The sequence below is a fragment of the Maylandia zebra genome, linkage group LG3, assembly GCF_041146795.1.
Source record: "Maylandia zebra isolate NMK-2024a linkage group LG3, Mzebra_GT3a, whole genome shotgun sequence".
NCBI classification, from domain to species: Eukaryota; Metazoa; Chordata; class Actinopteri; order Cichliformes; family Cichlidae; genus Maylandia; species Maylandia zebra.
Window position 1 is genome coordinate 37,047,818 of NC_135169.1, and position 24,031 is coordinate 37,071,848.

Sequence of the window (24,031 nt, forward strand, 5' to 3'; positions counted from 1 at the left end):
GTACTTCACATTCACCACCCACAGCCATCTGCATTTCTGCAAACACTGGTCTCAACCAGCGCGGCCTGCCAGCCTCAGGGATCGATAGCTTGTCCAGAACATGGCATATATGCCCTTTGGATCCCAGGAATTGTGACAGCAGACACCAGCGAACTGCAGACTTTTCCACAATCTCTCTGCTCCTCATCCTAACTCGACCTCCATCTGCACCGCAGTGTAGCTGGACCAACCGTGGGCTGTGGGGACTGAACGCGGCGAGGCCTGGGTCAGTGAATGTGCTGCAGGATGACTTGGAAAGCAATGGCAGGTGCACTACTGCTCACTCTGAGCCTTATTTTGCTGGGGTGGGGAGCTGAGGGCCAGGAAAACGGAGGTGATAAGGTATGTTAGTGCAACGCACAATGCCTAGAATTAAAATGTGCACTCGGTGTGTGTGCGTAGGAAGTATCATCTATATGCACCTTTTCAGCCTTTAATGAAGTCCCTGATTCTCTGCAGAAGCATGGATGACTGTAGTGACATATATTGTTTCTGCACAATTACATGCTACAGCTCCTGATGATTGGAAATATCTGCCTGTATCATTTAGATACATCTTTTTCTTCTAGAAAAATCTACTTTGTTGGCTCATAGGTTATGTTTTAAAGAATAAAAGTCTAAGGGGGAGGGGGGATCCCAACATTTGCTTAGACTTTGCTCAATTTGCTCAGTTTGTGGACGCATCAGCATAATTAAGATAAGAGAAGAAATACTTTACTTTTGTCCCAGTTTTGGGAAATTACTAACACAAAAAGAAAAGCAAGACTTGTTTTTCCTCTTAAATGTTGTACATACACATGGTTCATCTCCACAAGTGAGTGTTGTGTGGTTGCTCTTGTCAATGAAATGCAGTGATGTGGCACTTCATCACCATTTAATAATTTCTGCACACTGCTCTGTTCAGCTTTTTTTTAAAAGTCGAATCAATAACTGAATAAATTTAATCTCTCGGTTTAATGTGGTTTTAACGAGCAGCCAATGAAGATCTCTGAGTGTAAAATACTGAGGCTGAGTTCAATAAATTAGAGCTGCGTGTAATAAAAAGCTGTGAGTAACGACTTAAGTGTCAGTTCAGTGCAAGATGAAGCTTGTGTCTTCCAGAAAAAGGTGCCGGGCAGTTCTACCGTCAATCTGGGCCAGAACACCCACGACTGGAGGCCGCTGATCCACACAACGGTCAACCTTAGTGAGATCCGCAGGTACGTGTGCGATGGGGCAAATCAGTGCACCGTCAAGCCTGCACAGCAGCTCATCTGTGGGCAAGAAGGTGCACATGATTCTTCTGGGATTTCAAATTAAAACGTGACATTGAAGTTCAGTTTTTACTGAACAGGCGTACATGAGCTCTCTAAGATCATTCAAAGATAAATAAGCAGGTTGTCTTATTAATGCACCAATGAGCAGCCGTCACTCCAATTTACTGTATCTTTATTCTGCCACGCAGCATCAAATCCTCCTTTGAGTTCCGGACATTTGACCCAGAAGGTCTGATTTTCTATGGAGACACAAAAAACGGGGATGACTGGTTTATTTTGTCGCTGAAAGACGGCGTCCCTCTGATGCAGATCAACAAAGGTGTGCTCGTCAGCGTAGCGGGCAACCCGAGGCTCAATGACGGGAAATGGCACACAGTAAGCATCCAGTGATCACTTGGAAATCAGTTTGTTGAACTCCAACTGGCTAAAGAACTGCTTTATGTTGCTTTTTAAAAACTCACCCCCTTATGCTTTTCCTTATTTTCTGTCATACATATACATATATCCTCACAGTAGTGGATGTTCATATTAAATATTGAGGTCAGTTTATATGCAAATTATTATGGTCATCGTCATATAAGGAAAACAGCTGTGAGCACACAAATTCCACCCATCTGCTCCTCGTGGTTTGTTTGCAAGAGACAGCCAATCAGAAGAAAGCTGGAGTGGCCTTGAAGGGGGAGTGGCTAAAACTGCTGGTTTGGGCCTGGAGAGAACTCAGGAGCTGCTCCAAGGCTCCGTATGAGAAATTATGAAGAGCTCCTTGAGAGCGCGAGAATGAAAACATGCTGGAAATGAGCATAACAGCTCATCTTAAAACTGGCTAACTGTACCGTTTGTTGTTCTCTTGATGCCACCAAGATGGAAGTGAGCAACCAGGGCAACTTTGTAAACCTGGAGGTGGATGGCACTGGCGGGCTGGTGGTGGGCATACATTCCAAGCAGATGGAGGAAGTCATTTATGGTAAACTTCGACTGGCCCTTGGCGGGATTCTGATCAGCAAAGAAAAGATGATTGTTCAGGTACTGTGTGTATTTTGCACCATTTGTTTTAAACTGCACTTCAGCTGCAAATAGACCAGATGCTGTTTTCCTTTCCTTGCACAAGACCTCTGGAAAATAGCTTCTTGAACATGTTTGAACCGTCCCTCCTCTTCCTTTAGTTCAATCCCAAAATGGATGGCTGTGTGCGGAAAGGCAACTGGCTGAACCTCACCTCCCCATGGGTGGCAGAGGCAGACGAGCTACAGCCTTGCTATGAAAACATCCAACCTGGCAGCTACTTCCCTGGCACAGGATTTGCCATTTTCAACACCTCAGGTGGGAACACTCTGCTAAATTATCCCAGATACGAGCAAGTGTTTACACTCCTTTATTCAATAACAAGCTTTCCAGCTGGCCCGGATATTGCATTTATGCATGATATGGCATCTCGGGTAGCAATATTTCTCCTACTTCTAAGTAGGTATTCCTGATCAGATTCAGCACGTTAATTTGTATTTATCAGAAGTGGTTTTAACTGCCTCAACACATCAGCAAATGTACTTTTTTCTTCTTTTTTCCCCAGATTTCCAGATCGATGGAGATCACGAGGTCCATATTGAGCTGTGGGGGGATTTCAGCCAGATGGACGGGACCCTTTTGAGCATCAAAGCTGATGGGGAGGAGCTCATGTTCTCTGTGGTAGCTGATAATAACACTAAGGTATCCACATAAGTCAGATGTATTTGCCCTCAAAGCGGGATTATTAACTTAGCAATGATGTTTGTTTCATGCAAATAACACACACAGATCAGTGTATGTCACAGTTCTGTTTCCATTTGGCATTCAGAACTTCACATTTACCTCTAGAGAAGAGGTGTTCACCATGAAAAACACTTTCAAGAGGCTCCAAATTAAGTTTCTGAAGGATTCGCTGAGGGTGGTTAAACATGAGGAAGAATCATCGGCTGATTTTTCAGTCAGTGCAGGGAGCAACACCGGTTATTTATCAGCTTGGAGAGATGGTCATCTTGCCATCGGAGGCCTTTTGGGTGAGACTGCAGCTTTAAAGTATTTCAGTCGAATCCTGTATTACTGTGCAGCAACACAAAAAAAGGATCTGCTCTGTGTAACTCGTGAAGACGATTGTTTTCTTCATCTATTTTGTCTTTTCAGGTGAGAATGACGACGATGTCGGCTCTCAGTTCTTGACAGGCTGTCTGGAGAAGATCCAGGTCCAAGGGAAGGATTTGGATCTGGATTTGGCACGCGTGAAACACGTGTCCGTTTCCTCTCACAGCTGCCCCGCTTAAACCACAAAAGCATGCTTACACTTTAGGGTATGCTGAGTAGACATGGTGTTTGCAGTGATGAGCACTAAAGTGTTTTAAGTCAGAATTTTATACTTGTACCAGTGAATCTCTAAAGTCTAAATAATTTAGTGCTAAATATTAATATTTTACGAGATGTCTCTTCCACTTTCCCACTTTTAACACAACATACAGATAAATCTGATAAATGTGAGCAGTTTTGTGACCCTGGTACATGCAACAGCAAGTTTTTGAATAAAATATGACTTTCCCTAAAATGGTTTCTGATACATATTCATTTTTCTGGTATATTTTAAGGCACAATAGAGGAGTAAGATGTGTAACAAATAAAACTGTTATGTTATTTTGTTATGAACACCTTTATTCTTCAGCAGAGTCGGAACTCTCTTAGGCAGTTTTTTTTTTTTGGTAATTTCTTTAAGGGGGCGATCGTGGCTCAAGGGAGTTCGCCTTGTTGGGAGTTCGCCTTGTAATCGGAAGGTTGCCGGGTCGAGCCCCAGCTCCAACAGTCTCGGTCGTTGTGTCCTTGGGCAAGACACTTCACCCGTTGCCTACTGGTGGTGGTCAGAGGGCCCGGTGGTGCCAGTGTCCGGCAGCCTCGCCTCTGTCAGTGCGCCCCAGGGTGGCTGTGGCTACAATGTAGCTTGCCATCACCAGTGTGTGAATGTGTGTGTGAATGGGTGGATGACTAAATGTGTAAAGCGCTTTGGGGTCCTTAGGGACTAGTAAAGCACTATACAAATACAGGCCATTTACCATTTAAGAAGTCTCCAGGAATAGTTGTCCAGGCTTCCTGAAGGACATTTAAGGCTGCCTTTTGTCCTGTTCTATGTTAACATGATGGTCACCCACATTGATCATTTATCCAATCCTCTACTCTCGGCTGATTATCTATCAGCTCAAATACAGTCATTTATAACCCGGTTAGACCTCTTAGATCTTTTGCCACGAGGCTACCATCACTGAGTGTAGTCGATTTCCTTTAAAGCCAAATTTGAATTCTAATTTTCTTCAACTTACGTTCAGCCAGTCTTTTCACGCATGCCTCACAAGAACCCACTCGCTCTCGCCGAGTGACTGATCTTAGACATGAAAATTGCTCCCTCTAGTGGTTAATTAAACATAATGTAAAATTCATCAGAGACTTGTGTATGACGTCATCTATCCCATAAAATTAGATACACGGAAAAAGTCCAAATATTACTTATCAACTTTAAATTATGAAAGCAGAAAAGAAGAAAGATTAGAGCAAATATGAATGAAACGCTCAAGATCAGTTTCAGATAAAATGATGTCTGCTCGCTCGTTTCTGTATTCACTTATCGCTGCAAGAAGTCATCAAAATGTTATGTGCAGCTTTGAAATGAACTGGAAGATGTGAGAGGTCGGAGAACACAGACAGATAAATAGATTTATTTTCATTCAGAACATTATATACATTTGTTTCCCAAGACAGCATTAAAGTAGCAATAAATAGAATAAAAATATAATAACACCTATTAATATTTACCTAGAAAATCATATAATAATAAAAAAAAACATACATAAAGCGATAAAATGCGAACTGATAACGAACGTGACTCTAACTGTAGATAAAGTAGAAAGTTTTTAGCCCTCGAGCCAATAAAGGAGAAATAATCAAAAACAAGTGTACGACGAGGCTACGTTGAATGTAAAAACGTTAGCTTCTGAACCAAAGCGTTTATATAGACTTTAAAATGACGCCACGCTTTCAGTCATTAAAGCCTGAGGTGCGGTTGCTAAGGATTCCACACATCTGCCGGCTGCCATAATGTTACTGTCGCAAAGCCTCGCTGTCGTGAATACTGGCCGCCCACTGAAGATGGCGGCGGAGCTGCATCCGCGGAGCGGAAAGCTGATCGGCCTGTCCAACTCGAACCGAACCGCCCGTCGCAACCAGCCAGTCCAGGAGTTCAATCACGGCCTGGTGCTTAGCAAGGAGCCGCTGAGGGACCGGGATGTCTTCACCGTCCGCATTGACAAGAAGGTAAACAAACTGCAGGCCCGCTGCTGGCTCCTCTGAGCGTGTGTGAGGGCAGCGGGACGGGAGTGGAGCTGGAGGGACGAGCCGGGGGTCTGTGGCTGTCCACGGTCTAAAGCTATTGCTGCTGCTAAGGCGGCACACACAGGGCTTGACAGTAGCCGCAGTGTTTACCGCTCCTCAGGCTTTAATTAGATACACCTACAGAGACTGGGGAGGACCGCAGGGAGCTGATAAACAGCCCGCTGTGGGCTGGATGTGATAAACAAGTCTCTTAGCTAACGATAGCCCGCCCGTGTTGCCTTGGTGCCGTCAGATAGCCGTGCTAATGAGCCGCTAGCAGGCTGGCCGGGGCTAGCCTTTCTGGAAGGTGCTACGAGGGCTTTGTCTGGCGCTGACAGGGACCCGATATCGTTTTATCGCGTGAAAGGATCCCACCTAAGCCGGTAAGTGCGGTTCTTTTAGGGCTTGTTTTGAAGGATCGGTCGCCTGTCAGGCTGTCTGTCCGATGGCTAATAACACTGCAGTGTTCATATCGTAGTGACTCAGAGGCCATGTGTGAACAGTACACAGTGACTACACCGAGGCTGTTACCACTGTCATTAATATTAACCAGAGCCTGTGTGCTGAAAGCCTCAGCTCTGCAGCCTCCGCTCACCTCTGTGCGTATGCAAAGCGTCTGCAGACCGCTAGAACTGCTGCTCCAAAAGTGGCTGACTACTTCATGCTGTTACTCATTAATTACATGCACTCTTTCGGCTGACTTCACAACCATTTAAACACAAAATCACGGATATCACGTGTCTAACTTTACTAGACCTGCTGCTGTTAACTGTTTGCATCATCAAGTTAAGTACAGGTGATCTTTTTCCTTTCTTTTTCCTTCATTTCCAGTCAAAGTCCTGCCTCTCCTCAATCACAAGTACAAAGACAGCTTACAGCTACAGTTCGCATCCACTGATGAAGCTTAAACCAGTTTTTAATTGTGACTTTTTGCAGGTAGAGGTGGCCCAATGTTCTCTTTCCTTGAATTAGCATTTGAATTGCATTAAGAGTGCCTGTGCACAGTGTTTACATTTCAGTTGTGGAAAACCTTCTCCGTTGTAATGGCTTCTGTCTCTGCAGTTGGCCTCCCAGCGACGCTTGCCAACAACATGGCAGCATTGGAGTCAGTGCCAAAGCCAACTGCCCCCCCACACACACGAAATGACAGTGTGTCCAGCCGTCTAAAAGCATAGCGTGTGTGCACGTAAAGCATCTGGTTTAATAGCACCTGCTGCATGCTAGATAATTATGCATCCCTGGTGGAGCTCTCAGCCTGATAAAGGCTCTCATAAAAAGGCTCACGCCCTGTCTTTGCATGCATTGCCAGTCTGAAAATCAATAGTTTGACATCACGGAGCACCCGCTGGTATGACTCTTGAGTGCTGACGTCCAGGGTGGGGGGACGTAAACACATGAGGGGGAATGAAGTGATTTATTGGAACAGGACTCGGCAGGTGTTTTAGCATTTAAGGAACTGATATGATAGGATTCAGTGGAAGATTCAACTTGTGATATGGAATACTATGTCATGCATTTTGTATACTGGGAGTTACTTAAAGCTAAAATGATTAGCTGTGTTTTGTCTCGTGTGACAATATCAAGTTTTGAATTGTGCTTAATGGGATGAGTAGATCAATATAATTGGCACATTGATACTAATATCTACTTTGAAATGCCACTTTTCGTTTCTTGCTGTTACTGTTTAATTACGAGCTAACGCTAAAGTCATAGGTTTTCAAGTCTAACGTGTTTTAAAAGCACACAAATTCAGTAAATTGTGCCACTTTGTGTTCCTCAGTCATGCCGATCTGGCTGTAAAATTTTTATTTGCTCCCAAATAGGAGTTTGTTGTTGTGAGAATTCGCGCCGCAAAAGCTGAGCAGCTGCGTTTCCTCTCTCTAGCGGTGCTCCTCATAGGTGGTGCTTTTGAAATTGACAGGCTATGAACTTCTCTGTTTCCCTATGAAAGATGCTCTGTTGTCCCGCTTAGTGTGTATATTTGTAGCCTAGAATTATTAGTCTTTTTGAGTCGAGTCGAGTGAATGACCGGGAGGCAGATGCCCACAGGCTGCTGTTACGTAAGCGAGAGCGCGAGGGAAGGAGATGTCTGTCTCCTCCACACACACAGACCCGGTCAGCCTGAGCTACTCCCAGATTTGTTAACCCAGATACCCTGGCTGCAGTAGCACACTGCCTTAGATAGCACCTGCCACGGAGCTGAGGAAGAAGTGGGCAGGAGGAGGCTTACTGTAGTGTAAAAAGGACAAAAAAAAAAAAGGTATTGATCCCGGGGAAAGTGTCTTTGGCACAGAAGTCAGCTGCAGAAAAACATCCCAGGAGCTGGAAGGGTTTCAGTGATATGGTCACGGTTATCTCTTACACTGGAGTCCTAATGGGGGTGGGGGTGGGTTATGACTGAGCATAAAACTGAGGCTTTTATCCACCGCTGAGGTTTTTGTCAGATACCTTTCTCCTTGAGCAGCAGGTGGAGTGCAGCCAGAACAGGAGTCGACTCCTCTTCAAGACGACGGGGGTTCGCATCTCCTGCGCTCAAGTGTTTTTAATCAAGACTTAAACATCAACGCCAGCTGCTGTTTACATTTTCCTTTTTCTGCTGCAGTCTCTCGTCCACGTTGTGGAGGTTAAACAAAAACGAACAATAGAATTCATCTCGGCAGATCAATAAAGTATCTCGTTGTCGTCAGCTTATGGTGAGCTTCGTGTTACCGGGAAGAAACAGATGCCTCGGGCTGCCTGTTAGGCGATATGAGGCCAATGTCGTGCAAAGGCACGAGGAATTTTTGCTGTGAAACGGGGACCAACTGCGCCATGAGTTTAGGGGATGGTGAGATCGCTGAGCTGAAGCTCAGGTGTTTGTTTTCTTCGAACGGGTTTAATCATTACACCTGGACCACAGAGCCGTCTGTGCTCTCTGCGGCTCCACTTCTTTTTATTATTTCAGTCATAAAACGGAGGAAAGCATTAGCTATGACCTCATAGTGAGAAGATCCTGAGCTTGTACCTGATTCAACTCTGTTCCTTTACTTGTGGAGTTTGCATAATCTGCCTTCAAAAGCTTGTAAAAAAAATTTCCTGCCCCTGTGCCATATTTATATTATAAATCCCAAAAAACTGCCAGCAAGTTGGTGTACAAGTATACACTTAATGGGTAATAAAAAGACAAAAACATATAAACAAAACCCCTCACCCGTAACACAGCAGATAGTTGCCCCTCCCCGATCCAGAGGTTTCTTCCTGTCAAAAGGGAATTTTTCCTTCCTACAGTCGCCAAGTGTCTGATCATACGGGTCATCTGATTGTTGACATTTCTCTAGATTATTGTAGGTAGGGCTGTGTGATATGACCAAAATCTCATATAACATGAGATATAAGAATTCTATCGTCCGATAACGATATAAATCACACAAATGTAACATTTTCTGTAAATTCTGTGAATCTCCGGCAGCTCGACTTGCGAGAAGTGTTTCCAGCTGCTCATGTAGCTGGAGTCGAGTGTTTTAACTGATGCATGAAACGATAGATTTTTAGACATAAGTTGTAACGGCGACGTTTTCTTTGTGAGTATTTATTACACAGCGTGCTGCGGGGAAAAGCCTGTTCTAACGTTTGAGTCTAAGGCTTATTTTTTTAGCACCTGGCGGCTCTTTTTTACTTCTCATCCGTAAATAATCTGCTCTTTCACGTGATTACGTTTATTTTGAAAAGTCTCAACAGGATCTTGAGCTTTATTGTGAAAGGTTTATGTGGAACATAAACAAGCAGACACGCGATGGTTTTAGCGTAGTTGTTGCTAACCACAACGGATAAAAACAGGCGCTTGTCCGTCCATAGTGTGGTTATATTAAATATAAGAGAAAGAGAGAACTTTAAGAAATTAATATAGCCACTACAGTGACCATCAAAACGATGAAAAAATATTTCCGTAAACAGTTTATTTTGCGACACCACGAAACAAACGATAGCGTAAAATGAAACATAGACGTTTTTATATCGTCATCCGATATATATCGTTATATCGAACAGCCCTAATTGTAGGGTCCATAAAGCACCTTGGGGCGACTGCTGTTGTTATTGAATATAGAATTGAATTGAATTATTTACATACTAGCAATATTTCGTTACCTAAATAATCTTCCGATTGCTGTCAGTGCCGCTGTATCATAGCAGCCCTAATCTGCACACACACTGCAACATGTATCATTTCAACTGTGCTTTTTGTCATCAAGCTAATGGGACATCAGACAGATGACAAATTGGACAATATGTAGGGACAAAGCTGATTACGTCCTTCTGATGTCGTGGTCAGTTGCAAGTTGTTGTTAAATTTTTTTCCCTCTTCTGTTTGATCTAAATATAGAGCAGGATGTGTGAAACTCACCCTTCAGTATCAAAATGTATTTAACTCCCATCTTGGCAGTAAGACACCGGTATCATAACAGTGATCTAATGCAGCACTGGTGGTTCAGTGAGTTTTCTTCCAAGTTCATGTTCGTGCTGTTAAACATGACAGTGCAGCGACAGAGTTACTGTCAACTAATCTCTGACAAATTTTCATATTCTTCTACGCTCGCACTGTCCCGCTTTATTCTCAAAGGAGCGCTGCCTGAGCTGTGCTCGTCACCGGCAGATCGACTAAAAATAACAGCGGCGGATCATACACGACACGCCCTTTGTTTTCCATAGATATCTACTTGCAGTTTTTAGCACAGAGCTTCACTTTTTTAAGAGTAACTCCCACGGCACAACACAGCTCCACTCGGAGTCAGAGAAAAAATAATAATAATACATTTTTACTACTTCTGTGCTTTTTCTCAATATTTGCTGTCGACTTCACAAAGCTACATGGCTCTGACGTTATTTTTGAGCGTTTTTAAATGTTTTGCTAAATGTGGGACAAAGACTCGGTCTATGGTAAGGTGTAAAATCCATACTTTGTTGTCTTTTGCTTTTTTAAAAATGGATCTTTAATTAGGAGAAAGGTTAAAGGTCACACTGTGTCTCCTTTCAGGTGAACTCGTGGAGCGGTTCCATCGAAATCGGTGTGACGGCCCTGGACCCCGCCGCTCTGGACTTCCCCAGCAGCGCCACGGGCCTTAAGGGCGGCTCCTGGATCGTGTCGGGCTGCTCGGTGCTACGCGACGGCCGCTCCGTCCTGGAGGAGTATGGCCGCGACCTGGACCAGCTAGCTGAGGGCGACCGCGTGGGCATTCAGCGCAGCTCCCGCGGAGAGCTCCACCTCTGGGTTAACGGGCAGGACTGCGGCGCGGCCGCAAGCGGCCTGCCACCCAAGCTGTGGGCGGTGGTGGACCTGTACGGGAAGTGCACGCAAGTGACAGTTGTGAGTTGCGAGCCGCCACCGCCCTCTGCGGAAAGAGAGAGCGAGACATTAGAGCGGGAGGAGGAGGAGGAGGATGAGGAGGAGGAAGAGGTGCTAGTGTGTGGGGGTCGGGAGGACGCGGGGATCGCGGCACTGATGAATGTGACAGCAATGAATGGAATGATGAATGGAGATGAAGGTAAGAAGCCTTTGCTCTTTATCGCTACGGTTCTTTTTCCTTCTCTGTCTGTTGGACTGCACTGATCTGCTGTCTCCTATCTCTGCCAGTGCCTGAGCTTAGATGCAGTCACAATAGACCAGACAAGTTCCTCAACAACCTGGAGCCCGATGCTGGTAAGAACATGCCCCCCAGAACCATCAGCGGACACTTTCCAGCTGGACTGGCGCTCACAGCTATTCTCTTCCCGTGTCTTTCAGTTCTGACGGAGCACCAGCTCTTTGACGTGTTCAACAACGCAATAGTGTCCTTTTACCGCTCCGAAGATGAGGGCGGAGGGGAGGATGGCGGAGGCGGCGGTGGTGGAGGGGGAGGAGCAGCAGGAGGAGGAAATACAGGAAGCGACTCCTCTTCCAGAAATGACAGAGGGAGCAGCAGCGGAGGAATGAACAGCGACAGCGGGACGGGGACGACAGGAGGAGGAGCGGGAAGTGCCGGGGACAGTGGAAATTCTAACAGCAGCCCTGCTGGTAATGGAGGCGTGGGGCCGGGAGCGCTGACAGGCGCGATGACCACCAACGACGCGCTGCTGTTCCACGAGAAGTGCGGCACGCTGATCAAACTGAGCAACAACAACAAGACGGCGGAGCGGAGGAGACCGCTGGACGAGTTCAACAACGGCGTGGTGATGACCAACCGGCCGCTCCGACACAATGAGATGTTTGAGGTGCGTGCACGTATTTGATACAAAGATTTGCACATTAACCGGAAGTAGCACAAGGACGTGACAGCAGCATTAAGGGTTTATGAAAGTGCAATAAAATCTTTGGTTGACATTAAAATCAATGAATAATTGTGACAGATAATCATAATACTCTCTGCTATCAGATCCGTATCGATAAGCTGGTGGACAAGTGGTCAGGCTCAATAGAGATAGGTGTGACCACACACAACCCCAACAACCTGGACTATCCTGCAACTATGACCAATCTGCGCTCAGGTAAGGCACGAGTAATGACACGGGGAAGTCTGTTTGTCTGCGGCAAATTACAAGGTGCTGATTGTTTCTGCTTCTTTAAGGTACAATCATGATGAGCGGCTGTGGGATATTAACCAACGGAAAAGGAACCCGCAGGGAATACTGTGAATTCAGCCTCGATGAACTTCAGGTGAAGCACGTGAACACACGCGTAAACATCTCATTTAGTCTTTTTCTGGTAAATCTGACTTTACTTTCTCCGTTATCGACTTTTAGGAGGGAGATCACATAGGGTTGATGCGCAAAGCCAGTGGAGCGCTTCATTTTTACATCAATGGCATCGATCAAGGTGAGACGGATCACAGCCTTTGATGAGGAGACAGAAGTCCGGTCCAGGACTTTGAAGCTGCAGGCGCAATATGGTGGTTATGAATGAGTGAGAGATGTAGCCAGTAACCACAAAGCAGTTCATCTGGTGCTGGAGATTTCTTTTAGTTATTTACACCGATCAAGGATAACATTTTGACCACCTGCCTCGTATTGTGTTAGCCCGTGCCACGATGAAGAGATAATCAGTGTTATTTACTTCACCTGTCAGTAGCCATAATGTTATGCCTGATCGATGTAAATATGTTTTAGCTCCTGTGTTATTCTCGGCTGTTCATCTCTGTATTAAGATGTGTCTGAAGATGTAATCGTAGAATCCACACTTGGATGAAGTATTGAGTGTAAAGAATTTTACTGTTCTTGCTTTGTTTCTCCCAGGCGTCGCAGCAGCTCAGACCCCCAACGTGGTTTACGGCGTGGTCGACCTCTACGGCATGGCTGTCAAAGTCACGATAGTCCACAACCACAATCACAGCGACCGCCTCAGACGCAACAACGCCATCATGAGAGCGCTGTCCCCCGACGTGGGCCGACCCCGGACAACTCTCTCCGTCACCCCGGACGCAGAGCTGCCCGACCGTCTGCTCTTTCACCCCAACTGTGGTCAGAAGGCCGCCATCATCAGCGATGGCAGGACGGCGCTGCGACCTCAGTGAGTTGTCCTTTCTGCTACTTCATGTTAACCTCGTGATCTGAAAATACTTGTTACGGGTAATGCACACAACTACACCGCGTTCCAAATTATTATGCAAATGATACGTTTCTCTGATTTTCCTACATAGTTGATTCAAATGACAGCATCATTTTCAAGTCATCAAGCATTAGAGTACAATTCAAATGTCTTAACAGGTCAAGTTACATATTAACATGGGACCCCTTATTTGATAGCAGTTCACAGTTCTTGCACTCATGGAACTTGTGAGTTTTTGGAGAGTTTCTGCTTGAATGTCTTTGCAGGATGTCAGCCTCCCAGAGCTGCTGTTTGGATGTGAACTGCCTCCCACCCTCATAGTTTTTGCTTGAGGATGCTCCAAAGGTTCTCAATAGGATTGAGGTTAGGGGAGGATGGGGGCCACACCATGAGTTCCTCTCCTTTTATGCCGATAGCAGCCAATGATGCAGAGGTATTCCTTGCAGCATGAGATGGTGCATTGTCTTGCATGAAGATGATTTTGTTGCGGAAAGCACGGTTCTTCTTTTTCTACCGTGGAAGAAAGTGGTCAGTCAGAAAAGCCACATCCTTTGCAGAGGCCATTTCCACACCTTCAGGGACCCTAAAGCACCGACCAGCTCTCTCCCCGTGATTCCGGCTCAAAACTTGACTCCACCACCTCCTTGCTGATGTCACAGCCTTGTTGGGACATGTTGGCTGTCCATCAACCGTCCACCAACCGTCCACCGCTGCATCCATCTGGACCATCCAGGGTTGAATGGCACTCATCTGTGAACAAGACTGTTTGAAAACTAGTCTTCATGTAGTTCTGGGCCCACTGCAGCCGTTTCTGCTGTGAGCATTGGTTAGGGGTGGCCGAATAGAAGGTTTATGCACAACAGCAAGTCTCTGGAGGATCCTACACCTTGATGTTCGCAGGGCTCCAGAGGAACCAGCAGCTTCAAATATCTGTTTGCTGCTTTGTAATGGCCTTTTTAGCAGCTGCCCCCCTAGTCTGATGTATTTGTCTGGCAGAAACCTTCCACATTGTCCCTTTATCCACACCAACCCATGTGTGCTCTGACTTAGGCACAAATCTCCTAACATTATGCTGATCACGCTTAAGTTTTGGTGAAATATCTAAAGTTTTCATTACGTGTCCGAGTCATTCAACTATTTCACGCTTTTCAGCAGCAGAGAGATCCTTTTCTTTCCCATATTGCTTGAAAATGCTGGTCTGCTTAATAATGTGGAACATCCTTCTTTAGTGGTTTTTCCTTTAATTGTTCTCAAACCAATGTGTCCGAGATTGATTTCAGTGATCCAAAGAGCCCTGAGACACAATTCCATACATGAGTTTAATTGACAAACAACTTATTTAATCTTTATGCCACTTAAACACAATTTGCATAATAATTTGGAACGTGGTGTAAATATGTTCTTGCGGCTCAATATTTTTAGTGTTTACTCATCTTCACACTAATCTTTGCTGCAAAAGCTCCTAAAACCTCTGAACAACACGCAGATTACCTGCTTGTCCTCTGCTGTATTTTTCATAAGTACTTGTGAAGAAAGTTGATATAGTACTGCAGTATTTCAATCACAGAACAGTGATGGAGTGTAAACAGTGCCGCTTTTACAGCGCCACTGACGACTTCAATCACGGCGTGGTCCTGAGCAGCCGGCCGCTGCGCTCCAATGAGGTGTTCCAGGTTCGCATAGACAAAATGGTGGACAAGTGGGCGGGTTCCATTGAAATAGGCGTCACAACGCACAACCCCGCCTACCTGCAGCTGCCCTCCACCATGACAAACCTGCGCTCAGGTGAGATGAGATGGAGCAGCTTTTGTAGTTTGGATAACTTGCTGCGCCGGGGTTACTGATCCCACTGGGGATGTTTTCCAGGGACGTGGATGATGACGGGGAACGGTGTTATGCACAACGGAACGACTATACTGGATGAGTATGGACACAACCTGGACCGACTCAAGGTTAGTGGTAATAATGTTTTTTTTTTATTACTATTTTAAACATGACTGTTTGTTTTGTTTTTAATGCATTGTTCTCGTTCCAGGCCGGTGACACAGTCGGTGTGGTGCGTAAAGAAGATGGCAGCCTTCATTTCTTTGTGAACGGCGTGGCTCAGGGCCCGGCAGCTTGGAATGTCCCCCCCAGCGTCTATGCCGTGGTGGATCTCTACGGCCAGGCTGCACAGGCCACCATCATGGACGACATGGGTAAGACAGGAGAGCACGAGAACTAAGAAATGTCTTTAAAAAGAAAATATTATCATCAGAGTTATTTTTCTCTGCTTCTTTCTCTTTCAGTAGACCTCCCTCCTCTTCCAGAGGACAGCTCCGAGGGACCCACAGCCATGTCCCCTGGGAGTCCTTGCTCAGTAGGCGGAGCCACCACAACCACTGACTTGCGTTTCCACCACCTACATGGCACCAATGCTGTCATCACCAACGGGGGGCGCACCGCCCTGCGTCAGAACTGCCGCAGCGAGTTCAACGATGCTATTGTCATCTCCAACAGGTGAAACACGTGACGTCAAAGTGACCTGTAGTGACTCTTAATCCATCCATGGAAGATTGTGCTTTATATAAAAAAATAAATCTTAATCCTGCAATCTTCCTAACAGCCAGCAGGGGGCAGCACCCGTTTGATTATATAGAAGTTTATAAGGAAATCGCTTTGCTCCTCTCTTGATCTTTGACCTCATAACAAAACATTTCTCACTCTCAATCACTAGTTTTCTGTTTTGTTCAACAAAACGTGCACATTTTGTAAATTATCAACCCAGCAAGAGTTAAAAAGACAGTAGAGCCATGTTGGTTTAGTGTGGGGCTCCTGTATGAGTGTGCGGCGTCTCTAGGTTTGTCCACCACTTGTCACATCTGGTTTCAAAACACCAAGATGAAACCAGTGATGGCGCTGTCCATCTTCTTATACAGTCTATGCTTAAAGACTATCCACCTCTTATTCACAGGAGATGGGCGGTGTCACCATGTTTGATTTGCTCATTAGGTGAAGGTGTAAAGCGTTTCTCTGTGGAGCCGCTAACATTCCTCTGTCATGTCTTAAACTGCTGCAGGTGCCTTCGGGACGGAGAGCTGTTTGAAATCGTGATCCAGAAGATGGTGGACCGCTGGTCGGGTTCGATAGAAGCCGGTGAGATGTTTGCCATGTGTCCAGCAGCAGGTCACTTCACACTAGAGCAGCAAAAAAACAAAAGTGTTCCTCTCCTCGTCTTCCCGTGTTTAGGAGTGACAGCCATCAGACCAGAGGAGCTGGAGTTTCCAAACACCATGACAGACATCGACTATGACACGTGGATGCTCAGGTACTGATGCTGTATGCCAATGTGATGTCATCTTGAAACTAATGTCTGTGCTTTATTAAGAAGGACTCAGTGTATGTGTGCTCAGCATGACCAATGCAGATGTGCACGTTCCCAGTTGTCTCTTTTTAACCTATTAAAACTGGTGTACAGAGAAGATAATTGTTGGAAAGTCAAAATATTTTTCCAGAACTTTTTTTGTGGAAAAATGTAAAATTTTGGTTTCAACCGAGAACATTTTTTTTTCCCTTTCTGCTTTCCTCGCAGTGGGACGGCCATCATGCAGGATGGCAACACAATGCGCAACAACTACGGCTGTGATCTGGACTCCCTGACGACGGGCTCGCGGATCGGGATGATGCGCTCAGCCAGCGGAGACCTCCACTATTATATCAACGGTGTCGACCAAGGTGTCGCCTGCTCTGGCCTCCCATCAGGTAGGAAATTGTACGAGTTGGAGGACTTGACTGAAGCAACACATACCACTACTACTTCCTCTAAATCAGCCACGCTTTCCCTCTGCACATCCAAACCATACATACTTGCTTCTGCTGCCTTTCATTCTGCCACAGGGTTGAGATGGATTATGGTAAAGGAGTCAGATTAACAGATGTGTGTGTCTGACTCTTTCAGAGGTGTATGCTGTGATCGATCTGTACGGTCAGTGCGTTCAGGTGTCCATCACCAGCTCATCGGGCCCGCTGGACAACAGCCTCTGTACCAGCAACGTCACAGAGAAGAGCTTCCCCATCCACTCACCAGGTAAATGTCAGGATCCTTACTTAGTACCAAAAGCAAAATGAGTAGAAATGACGGGTGGTTCAAGAGTTTTGCACAGCACTGCATATTTCAAAATGGAAGAAAAAGACGAAACTATGTTCTCAGAGTCTGATGTGTTTGTTCTTCATTCCGTGTGATTGCAGTGGCAGGTGTTGCCCACCGGCTCCACAGCAAACACGGTAAGAACGTGGTGCTGCTCGGCGAGGGCTGCCAGGCCGTCCGAGTCGGAGGTTACGCTCACGGCATCGCGTTCAGCGCAAAGGAGCTCAAAACGGATGAGCTGTTTGAGGTGAGGAAGAGGTCACGGTGACCAGATATTTCAGAGATGGCGGGCCTGATTTGCAACATTTGAAATGCTTAAAAGTAGAAAGGAAAGGTTTGAGTTCTGCATTTAATCCTCTCCTGCTCCTCTCTCCCTGCAGGTGAGGATAGATGAGGTGGATGAGCAGTGGTGCGGCTCGCTGCATATCGGCCTGACCACGCTGGCTCCTCTGGAGCTGCCATCCTGCCCGCTGTCAGGTCTCTCCCCCTCCCTCCCGCAGCTCCGCACCAAGGTCACCTGGCTGCTCTGCGGCTCCGAGGTCCGTCGCAACGGCGTGCTGCAGCGGCAGAACTACGGCTGCTCACTGGACCGGCTGATGGTAAGCCACGCACACACCCCCTCCTCCCCCGCCGGCTCTCTGAGCTGTGCACCGAAGCTCTTCACGGATACCTGTAAGCGGCGCTTCAAGTAACTCATTAAATTTTAAGGATTTAGTTGAAGATCAAATTAAAGACCCTTAAACCTGTTGACTTAAGAGATTCTCACAGCCTTTCAGAGAAGCTTAGAAGAATCTGCTTCTTTGTCTCCTGCACGCTCACATTTTTGTCTTTTTTATTTTGTGTTTTGTTTTTTTTTAAATTGGAGAACCACTTTTTAAAAATACAAATTTTAAAGGCACCGTCTAAATAGCTGGATCGAGGGCTTCTCACTGTTCACTGATGATTAATATTTAACATTATCTGTCCATCATTTGAAGTTGACCCCAGGGTATAAAAACCTGCAGACTTAAACACGAGCACCCACGCTCTTAATCTTCAAGTTAAAATGCAAATCCTGAATAGTTTGGAGCTGAATACTAATCGGCTTACTCCATCAGTCTTCGGGCTTTTTGATTTAAATATTGATTCATTTTCTTAATGCAGAGAAATGCTGTGATTCCTTTGTGTTGTTTATCTGCTGTGGCTGAATAAAGCTTTAAAACAGAGCGGAAACTAATGTTTTGAGACTTTTTCTAAACGTCTCTTATCTTTGAAAAGCATTGAAGCTAAAAACCAGACGAACAGCAGCAGTGTGTCATCGCCGCACGTCACTCGGAGGTGTTAATTGTGTCGTGACACAGGCGGCGTTAAACCCGGATTTGTGTTTTCAGGTTGGGAACCGCGTCGGAGTGAAGAGGTGCAACGACGACACCATGCACATCTTCATCGACGGAGAAGACATGGGGCCCGCCGCGACAGCCGTAGCTAAGGTAACCACCGCTCACTCTGACTCTCATCAGTGATGTCGGTCTGCGATGCCACTCAGCGCCTCTTTCTTGCTCCTTGCAGAACGTTTATGGAGTTTTGGACCTGTACGGGCGGATAACGGCGGCGTCCATCGTCAGCTCCTCGCTAACGGAGGACGTGGAGAGCGTTAAGGCGCCCTCGCTCTCCTCAGACAGCTGCAGCGAGGGCGAGGAGGACAGCACTCCCGTCAGAGAGGTATGAAGGATATTTAAGAGGTACCCTCCGCCTGTTCCGATTTTTAGAGAGAAAGTCTGACTCTCTGTTGCCATCTTCAGGCCGAGAGCGAACCGTGCGTGCTGGTGCCCACTGTCATGGCATTCCTGGAGAATCACGGCAAAAACATCCAGCTGTCCAATCAGAACCTGACAGCAGCCAGAGTGTCGAGCTACAACCAGGGCCTGCTGGTCACCGCCCAGCCGCTGGCTCGTCAGCAGCTGTTCCAGGTAAGAGTAAGGCTTAACGTAATCATTCGGACCCTCCGAGCGCTCGCTTCGATTTCGGGGGTACCGTCTTAAACCATCGCTGTTTTTGCCCACCAGTTTCACATCGACCGTCTGAACCCGTCATGGACGTCGTCGCTGTCTTTAGGGGTGATTGGTCACTCCCCCGACCGGCTCAACTTCCCCTCCACGGCGTGCTGTCTGAAGCGCTCAGCCTGGCTCCTGCAGCGAGACTCTGTCTTCCACAACTCCCTGAAGGTGTGCACTGAGATCACACAGATCTGTCATCGGGGAGGATATTGATTTATTTTTTTCTGTCTTACATGAGAGAGTCTGTTCGCACTGACCCTCAAATTTGACTTCCTTCACTTTCACTGCTTCACTTGTCTCCCCCTCTTTTTTCCAGATATGTGAGAACTACGGTCCTAACCTGGATACGTGTCCAGAGGGGACGGCGTTGGGTCTGCTGGTGGACGCCAACAGTTGTCTCCACCTTTATGTCAACGGCATGGACCAGGGCGTGGCGGCCCAGGACATCCCTTCTCCCTGTTACCCCTTCATAGACCTCTACGGCCAGTGTGAACAGGTTTGCGCACACATTAGTGCATGTTTTGCATAAAAATCCAGAAATGATTTGTAGAAGAAAACAAAGAGCCGACTAACATTAAAAAGAACATGAAAGTGTAAGCTGAGAGTGGATTTGTTTTATCGTGTTTAATGAACTTTAAGTCCAAAAACAGACCAGAGACTTCATTTCTGTCACATTTGAAGATTGCCAAAGTTTAGGGGTACGGAAAGCCAAAAGGGTCATAGCAAACCATCAGGTGGCAGCACAGTTAGCAGTGTCACCTTTCTGTGTGGAGTTTGCATGTTCCCCCCACAGCCTAAAGACATGCAGTGAGGTTAATTAGTGATTCTAAATTGGCTGTAGGTGTGAATGTGAGTGGGACTGGTTGTTGCTGTGTACCTGTCTTAATAGATTTCCATCAGGAGTTACATGTGCTACCTCGTCACAGCACAGTGTTGACCTCACTACAGAACCAGAGCATCTACAAGCTTTTATTAGATACCCACGTGTGATGAGCGATGGCACTGAAACAGACCCTGTGCGTCTTTTAGGTTTGTGCAGCTCTTCCAGCTGCTACCTTTAGACCTTCGTGTAGCTGAAAGCTGTGAATACAGTTAGTGTGTGGACTGTGAGGCAGCATGTTTATCATATGTCATGTGCTGACGGCAGGTTACAATAGTCACCAACAACGTGCCAGCTGTGGGTGGAGAAAGTGGTGAGACCCGCTGTCAGGGCGACATGGAGAAGGCAGACATGGTTGATGGTACGAAGCTGACTTTTTTTCTTTTTTTTTTAAAATATTCAAAGTGCTGAGGCCGTCAGATTGATCAGTTTTGCCTCCTTTTCTTTCACAACAGGAATCAAAGAGAGTGTGTGCTGGACGCCGCCTCCAGAGGTCAACCCCAATAAGACCTGCGAGTACCAGGCGCTGTGCTCGCGCTTTAAGGACATGCTCACGTTACCAGGTGGGTGCTTCATCTTTCAGCTTTTCTTCCCGAGACTTCATCTGGATCTAAAACGCAGCGTCTCTGTTTATTAAGATGGATACTTCAGTGAAGATGCAAAGTACAACCTGTGCTACTGTGAGTCCTGCCACAAACTCCGGGGGGACGAGGCGTATTACAAGAGAGGAGAGCCGCCCCGGGACTACGCCCTGCCCTTTGGGTGGTGCCGCTTTGGCCTCAGGTAAGAAGACGGCCTCAAGCTGAGCAGCGATGACATCACTATCCGTTTGACCTGAAACTAGCGAGGGAGTCCACGTTAATCCGTTCAGCTTGCTTTGTGTTTGCGTCAGTAACACACTGTCACATCTGTACAGGATGAAGTCCCACTGTGAGGTTTCCAATGCACTGAAGAAGTGGCACATCGCGTACCACGGCACCAGCGTGGGAGCTCTGCGACACACGCTGGACCACAGCCAGCTGTTGCCGGGTAGAGAAATCACTGGCACGCCTTTTCTGTATTCACACGACGACTCCAGACACACGCGAGTTGTTTAAGGAAACACCTTAAAGCAGCTAAAACAACATTTTGACGCTTTGTCTCCACAGGGATGTCGTCCATCTTCTCGGTGTCTCCAGCGAAGGTGGAAGGGCCGAACGGCTACAGCGAGCCGGAGGAGAACAGCGCCCCCGGCAGGGAGGTGCCCAGGGTGCGACTCTCCCCCACCATGCGCTACTCTGGCTTGGAGATCTTTGCTCCCAAAGTGCAGTAAGTCACATCTGCCTGTTTTATGAGTGCTAACAGGAAGTGAGGTGGCTTTTTGTACTAACAGCGCACTTCTCCTCACGCAGATTTCGGGACCCCCGTTCTCACCGCTGCCACCAGGCTCAGGTGGGATTCCAGGTGTGCGTGCGCCCGGGCTCCTACAAGGTGGGACCCCCGACACTCGGCCACAGCGAGCCCCTGGACCCTCGCTTCAGCAACTCCGAGATCGAGTGGATCACCAAGGAGCAGGGCGGCACGCTCCTCTACGGACTGCTCGTTCGGATCGAGTGAACGGAGCAATGAAGGAAGAATTTGGGTGGAGGCGGGGTAGCTCCACACGGCACTCCTAGTACTTTTCGAACAGAAGAAAAACTTGACAACCAAATCCAGCCCTGCCTTGAGCGAGAGACTCCTCTGGAATCCAGCTGTTCCTGCTGTGGAGTGTTGACACTTCAGCATCTTTGATTTAGTTTCGTTCCTTTCGCTCTCGGACTCTTTTAGCGGCGCCGCGGCGGTTTCAAAGGACAGACACTGCCTGCACTTTATGTTTCAGACACTCGTGGGCGATTTTTAAACTTCTCATCCACACAAAGCATTCGTTCATCCGCTGTAGGGTTTTTTTTTTAATCATTTTTATTACACTTTTCTTTTTCTTCTTTCTTTCCCGGAGCCTCACAAACGGCTTCTCTTTTTGGCACTTACTTTTAACACTGTGCTGGTCAGTGTTTTACTTTGGGAGGAGCTGCACTCCTGCCAGTCTGCACGTTAACAAACTGTCACCTAAAAACAGAAATGTGGGTAAAAAAGAAGAAAAACAAAACGAGGAGAGTGAGGATGTTTTCACACACAGACAAAAAAGAAGACACACTTGGATCTGGAGGGATTTTAAAACTGGAGTGGGTGGGTTGGGGGGGCTTGTTTACACATGTACCACTGTATGTTGCTGTCCTCTTCATGTCTCCACATTAGCAGTTTGGCTTTTTTGTTTGTTTTTAAATCAGCCCCGTTTGCAGTCTTGTCCAGCATCACTTCTTTATCGAATGGGAAAACAAGTTAGGACCTGGGACCTGCCCCCGCTGCACGTTTGGGATTGTCAAAGTGCAGGTGATGAATGATAACTAACGCTCCAGCCTTACAAGTTAAGGAGATATGAAATATTTTAAGATACTGTAGAATTAAACACAAGTTTATAGTACACTGTTTAATTTAAAGAAATTACAAGCTTATTAGCATCTTTTTTTTGCTTAGATTTTACCTTTCACACCTGTATAATGATTATGAAGCTACAGCGAGCCCCTTTTAAACCTCTCCCACATGGTTCCCTGTGATACCTCACCTCATTTTAAAGGTTTTCAGACAGTATTTTTTGAGTTTAAGGTTTACAAGAGAAAGGGATGAAAATGTGGATGAAGTCGTAGGTTTAACAGCACCCGTAGCACACAGATGCTCTCCAGGTTCCTCTGGAAATGCATCTCTCACTGTTGCTGTTGTTGTCAGCGATGGCCTGAGAGAAAACGGTAACTTCAGGATGCTTCCTCTAGAGAAGCATCTTGAATCAGTGCCACTGCTCTCTATTCTTTAGTGCTTGTGCGGTTTAAACAGACCAGCGTGAGAGGACGTTAATTACCAAGCTTCAGAGGACGCGGTAGCTTTGGAGAGTCCTACAGGCTGACTGTATCTTCATGTGAAAACGCACATTTCCCCAGATGTTTAGCTTCTTCTTCTAAAGGTCAGCGAAATGGACTCACACCAAAAAAGGTGCGACCACCCTTTCATCCTTTCAGTTTACACTCGATCCACCCCCGGGAGCAGAGTCCGTGTCCCCGCGACCTACGTCCAGGTGTTTACACGTGAATGTTTCTTCATGATTTACACTCTGTGTCAAACGTTTATGCTCAACATCCACCTTGACTGCATGTCAGCTTCCCACTCTTCAGTTCAGTTTCCAACATTTCTTTCATTTAAAGAGCCAAACTCACTTCACGATCGAAGCTCGCTCACCTTCTATAAAAGCAGCTGTGACGGGGAATCTTAAGAGGAAAAGAAAAACACTTCCAATCAAAAATGTGAAAACAATAAAGTTATTAAGTGGGTTTATTTATGGCCCAGTGCTGCTTTGTACAATTTAATTTGTATTTTTGGGGGGGTTATTTCTGTTTTCTGTATGTCGCGTTGTACAGGCTGTTACATAACAGATCATATCTTCCTGATTTATAAAAAATAAAACTGACAGACAGTATGCACACATGGATGGGTAAAGTCTGTTTTTTCCCCTTTGAGCTGAAAAACAAACAGATGCTGAAAAGAAAAGACCAAACCAGCTGGTGCTTTTTGCTTCCTTTTTTTTCACATTTTATTTCCAGTAGGAAAAAAGAAAAGTCTGGTCACTGACACGTTATTGCAGTGTTGCACACTTAATCACACCACCTCCAAAATCCTGGTGACTTGTAACTCTTT

At 46.3% G+C, this 24,031-nt stretch overlaps 2 protein-coding genes across 3 annotated transcripts; both read left to right on the top strand.

The window, feature by feature from the left end:
- Positions 1-3,864, top strand: shbg (sex hormone-binding globulin). Its single transcript, XM_004562716.5, has 8 exons — positions 1-381; positions 1,141-1,238; positions 1,484-1,670; positions 2,157-2,318; positions 2,459-2,615; positions 2,863-2,999; positions 3,127-3,328; positions 3,453-3,864. The coding sequence occupies exons 1-8, from the start codon at positions 274-276 to the stop codon at positions 3,587-3,589; spliced, it is 1,188 nt and encodes a 395-aa protein (XP_004562773.1). The 5' UTR covers positions 1-273; the 3' UTR covers positions 3,590-3,864.
- Positions 3,865-5,407: 1,543 nt separating this feature from the next.
- neurl4 (neuralized E3 ubiquitin protein ligase 4) lies at positions 5,408-23,821 on the top strand. Of its 2 annotated transcripts, none has more exons than XM_012922281.3 (29): positions 5,408-5,615; positions 10,684-11,191; positions 11,281-11,346; positions 11,431-11,897; positions 12,059-12,170; positions 12,251-12,339; positions 12,426-12,498; positions 12,915-13,188; positions 14,831-15,012; positions 15,094-15,179; positions 15,263-15,425; positions 15,516-15,726; positions 16,286-16,362; positions 16,456-16,534; positions 16,799-16,968; positions 17,165-17,293; positions 17,455-17,600; positions 17,734-17,952; positions 18,724-18,822; positions 18,902-19,054; positions 19,135-19,302; positions 19,399-19,557; positions 19,706-19,885; positions 20,537-20,630; positions 20,725-20,832; positions 20,908-21,052; positions 21,186-21,298; positions 21,418-21,577; positions 21,661-23,821. In XM_012922281.3, exons 1-29 carry the CDS (start codon positions 5,451-5,453, stop codon positions 21,863-21,865), a joined length of 4,800 nt encoding a protein of 1,599 aa, XP_012777735.1. In that variant the 5' UTR covers positions 5,408-5,450; the 3' UTR covers positions 21,866-23,821. The 2 variants fall into 2 exon arrangements, with proteins under 2 accessions (XP_012777735.1, XP_012777736.1); XM_012922282.3 differs by having other exon boundaries at positions 15,519-15,726.
- The last annotated feature ends 210 nt before the right edge of the window (positions 23,822-24,031 follow it).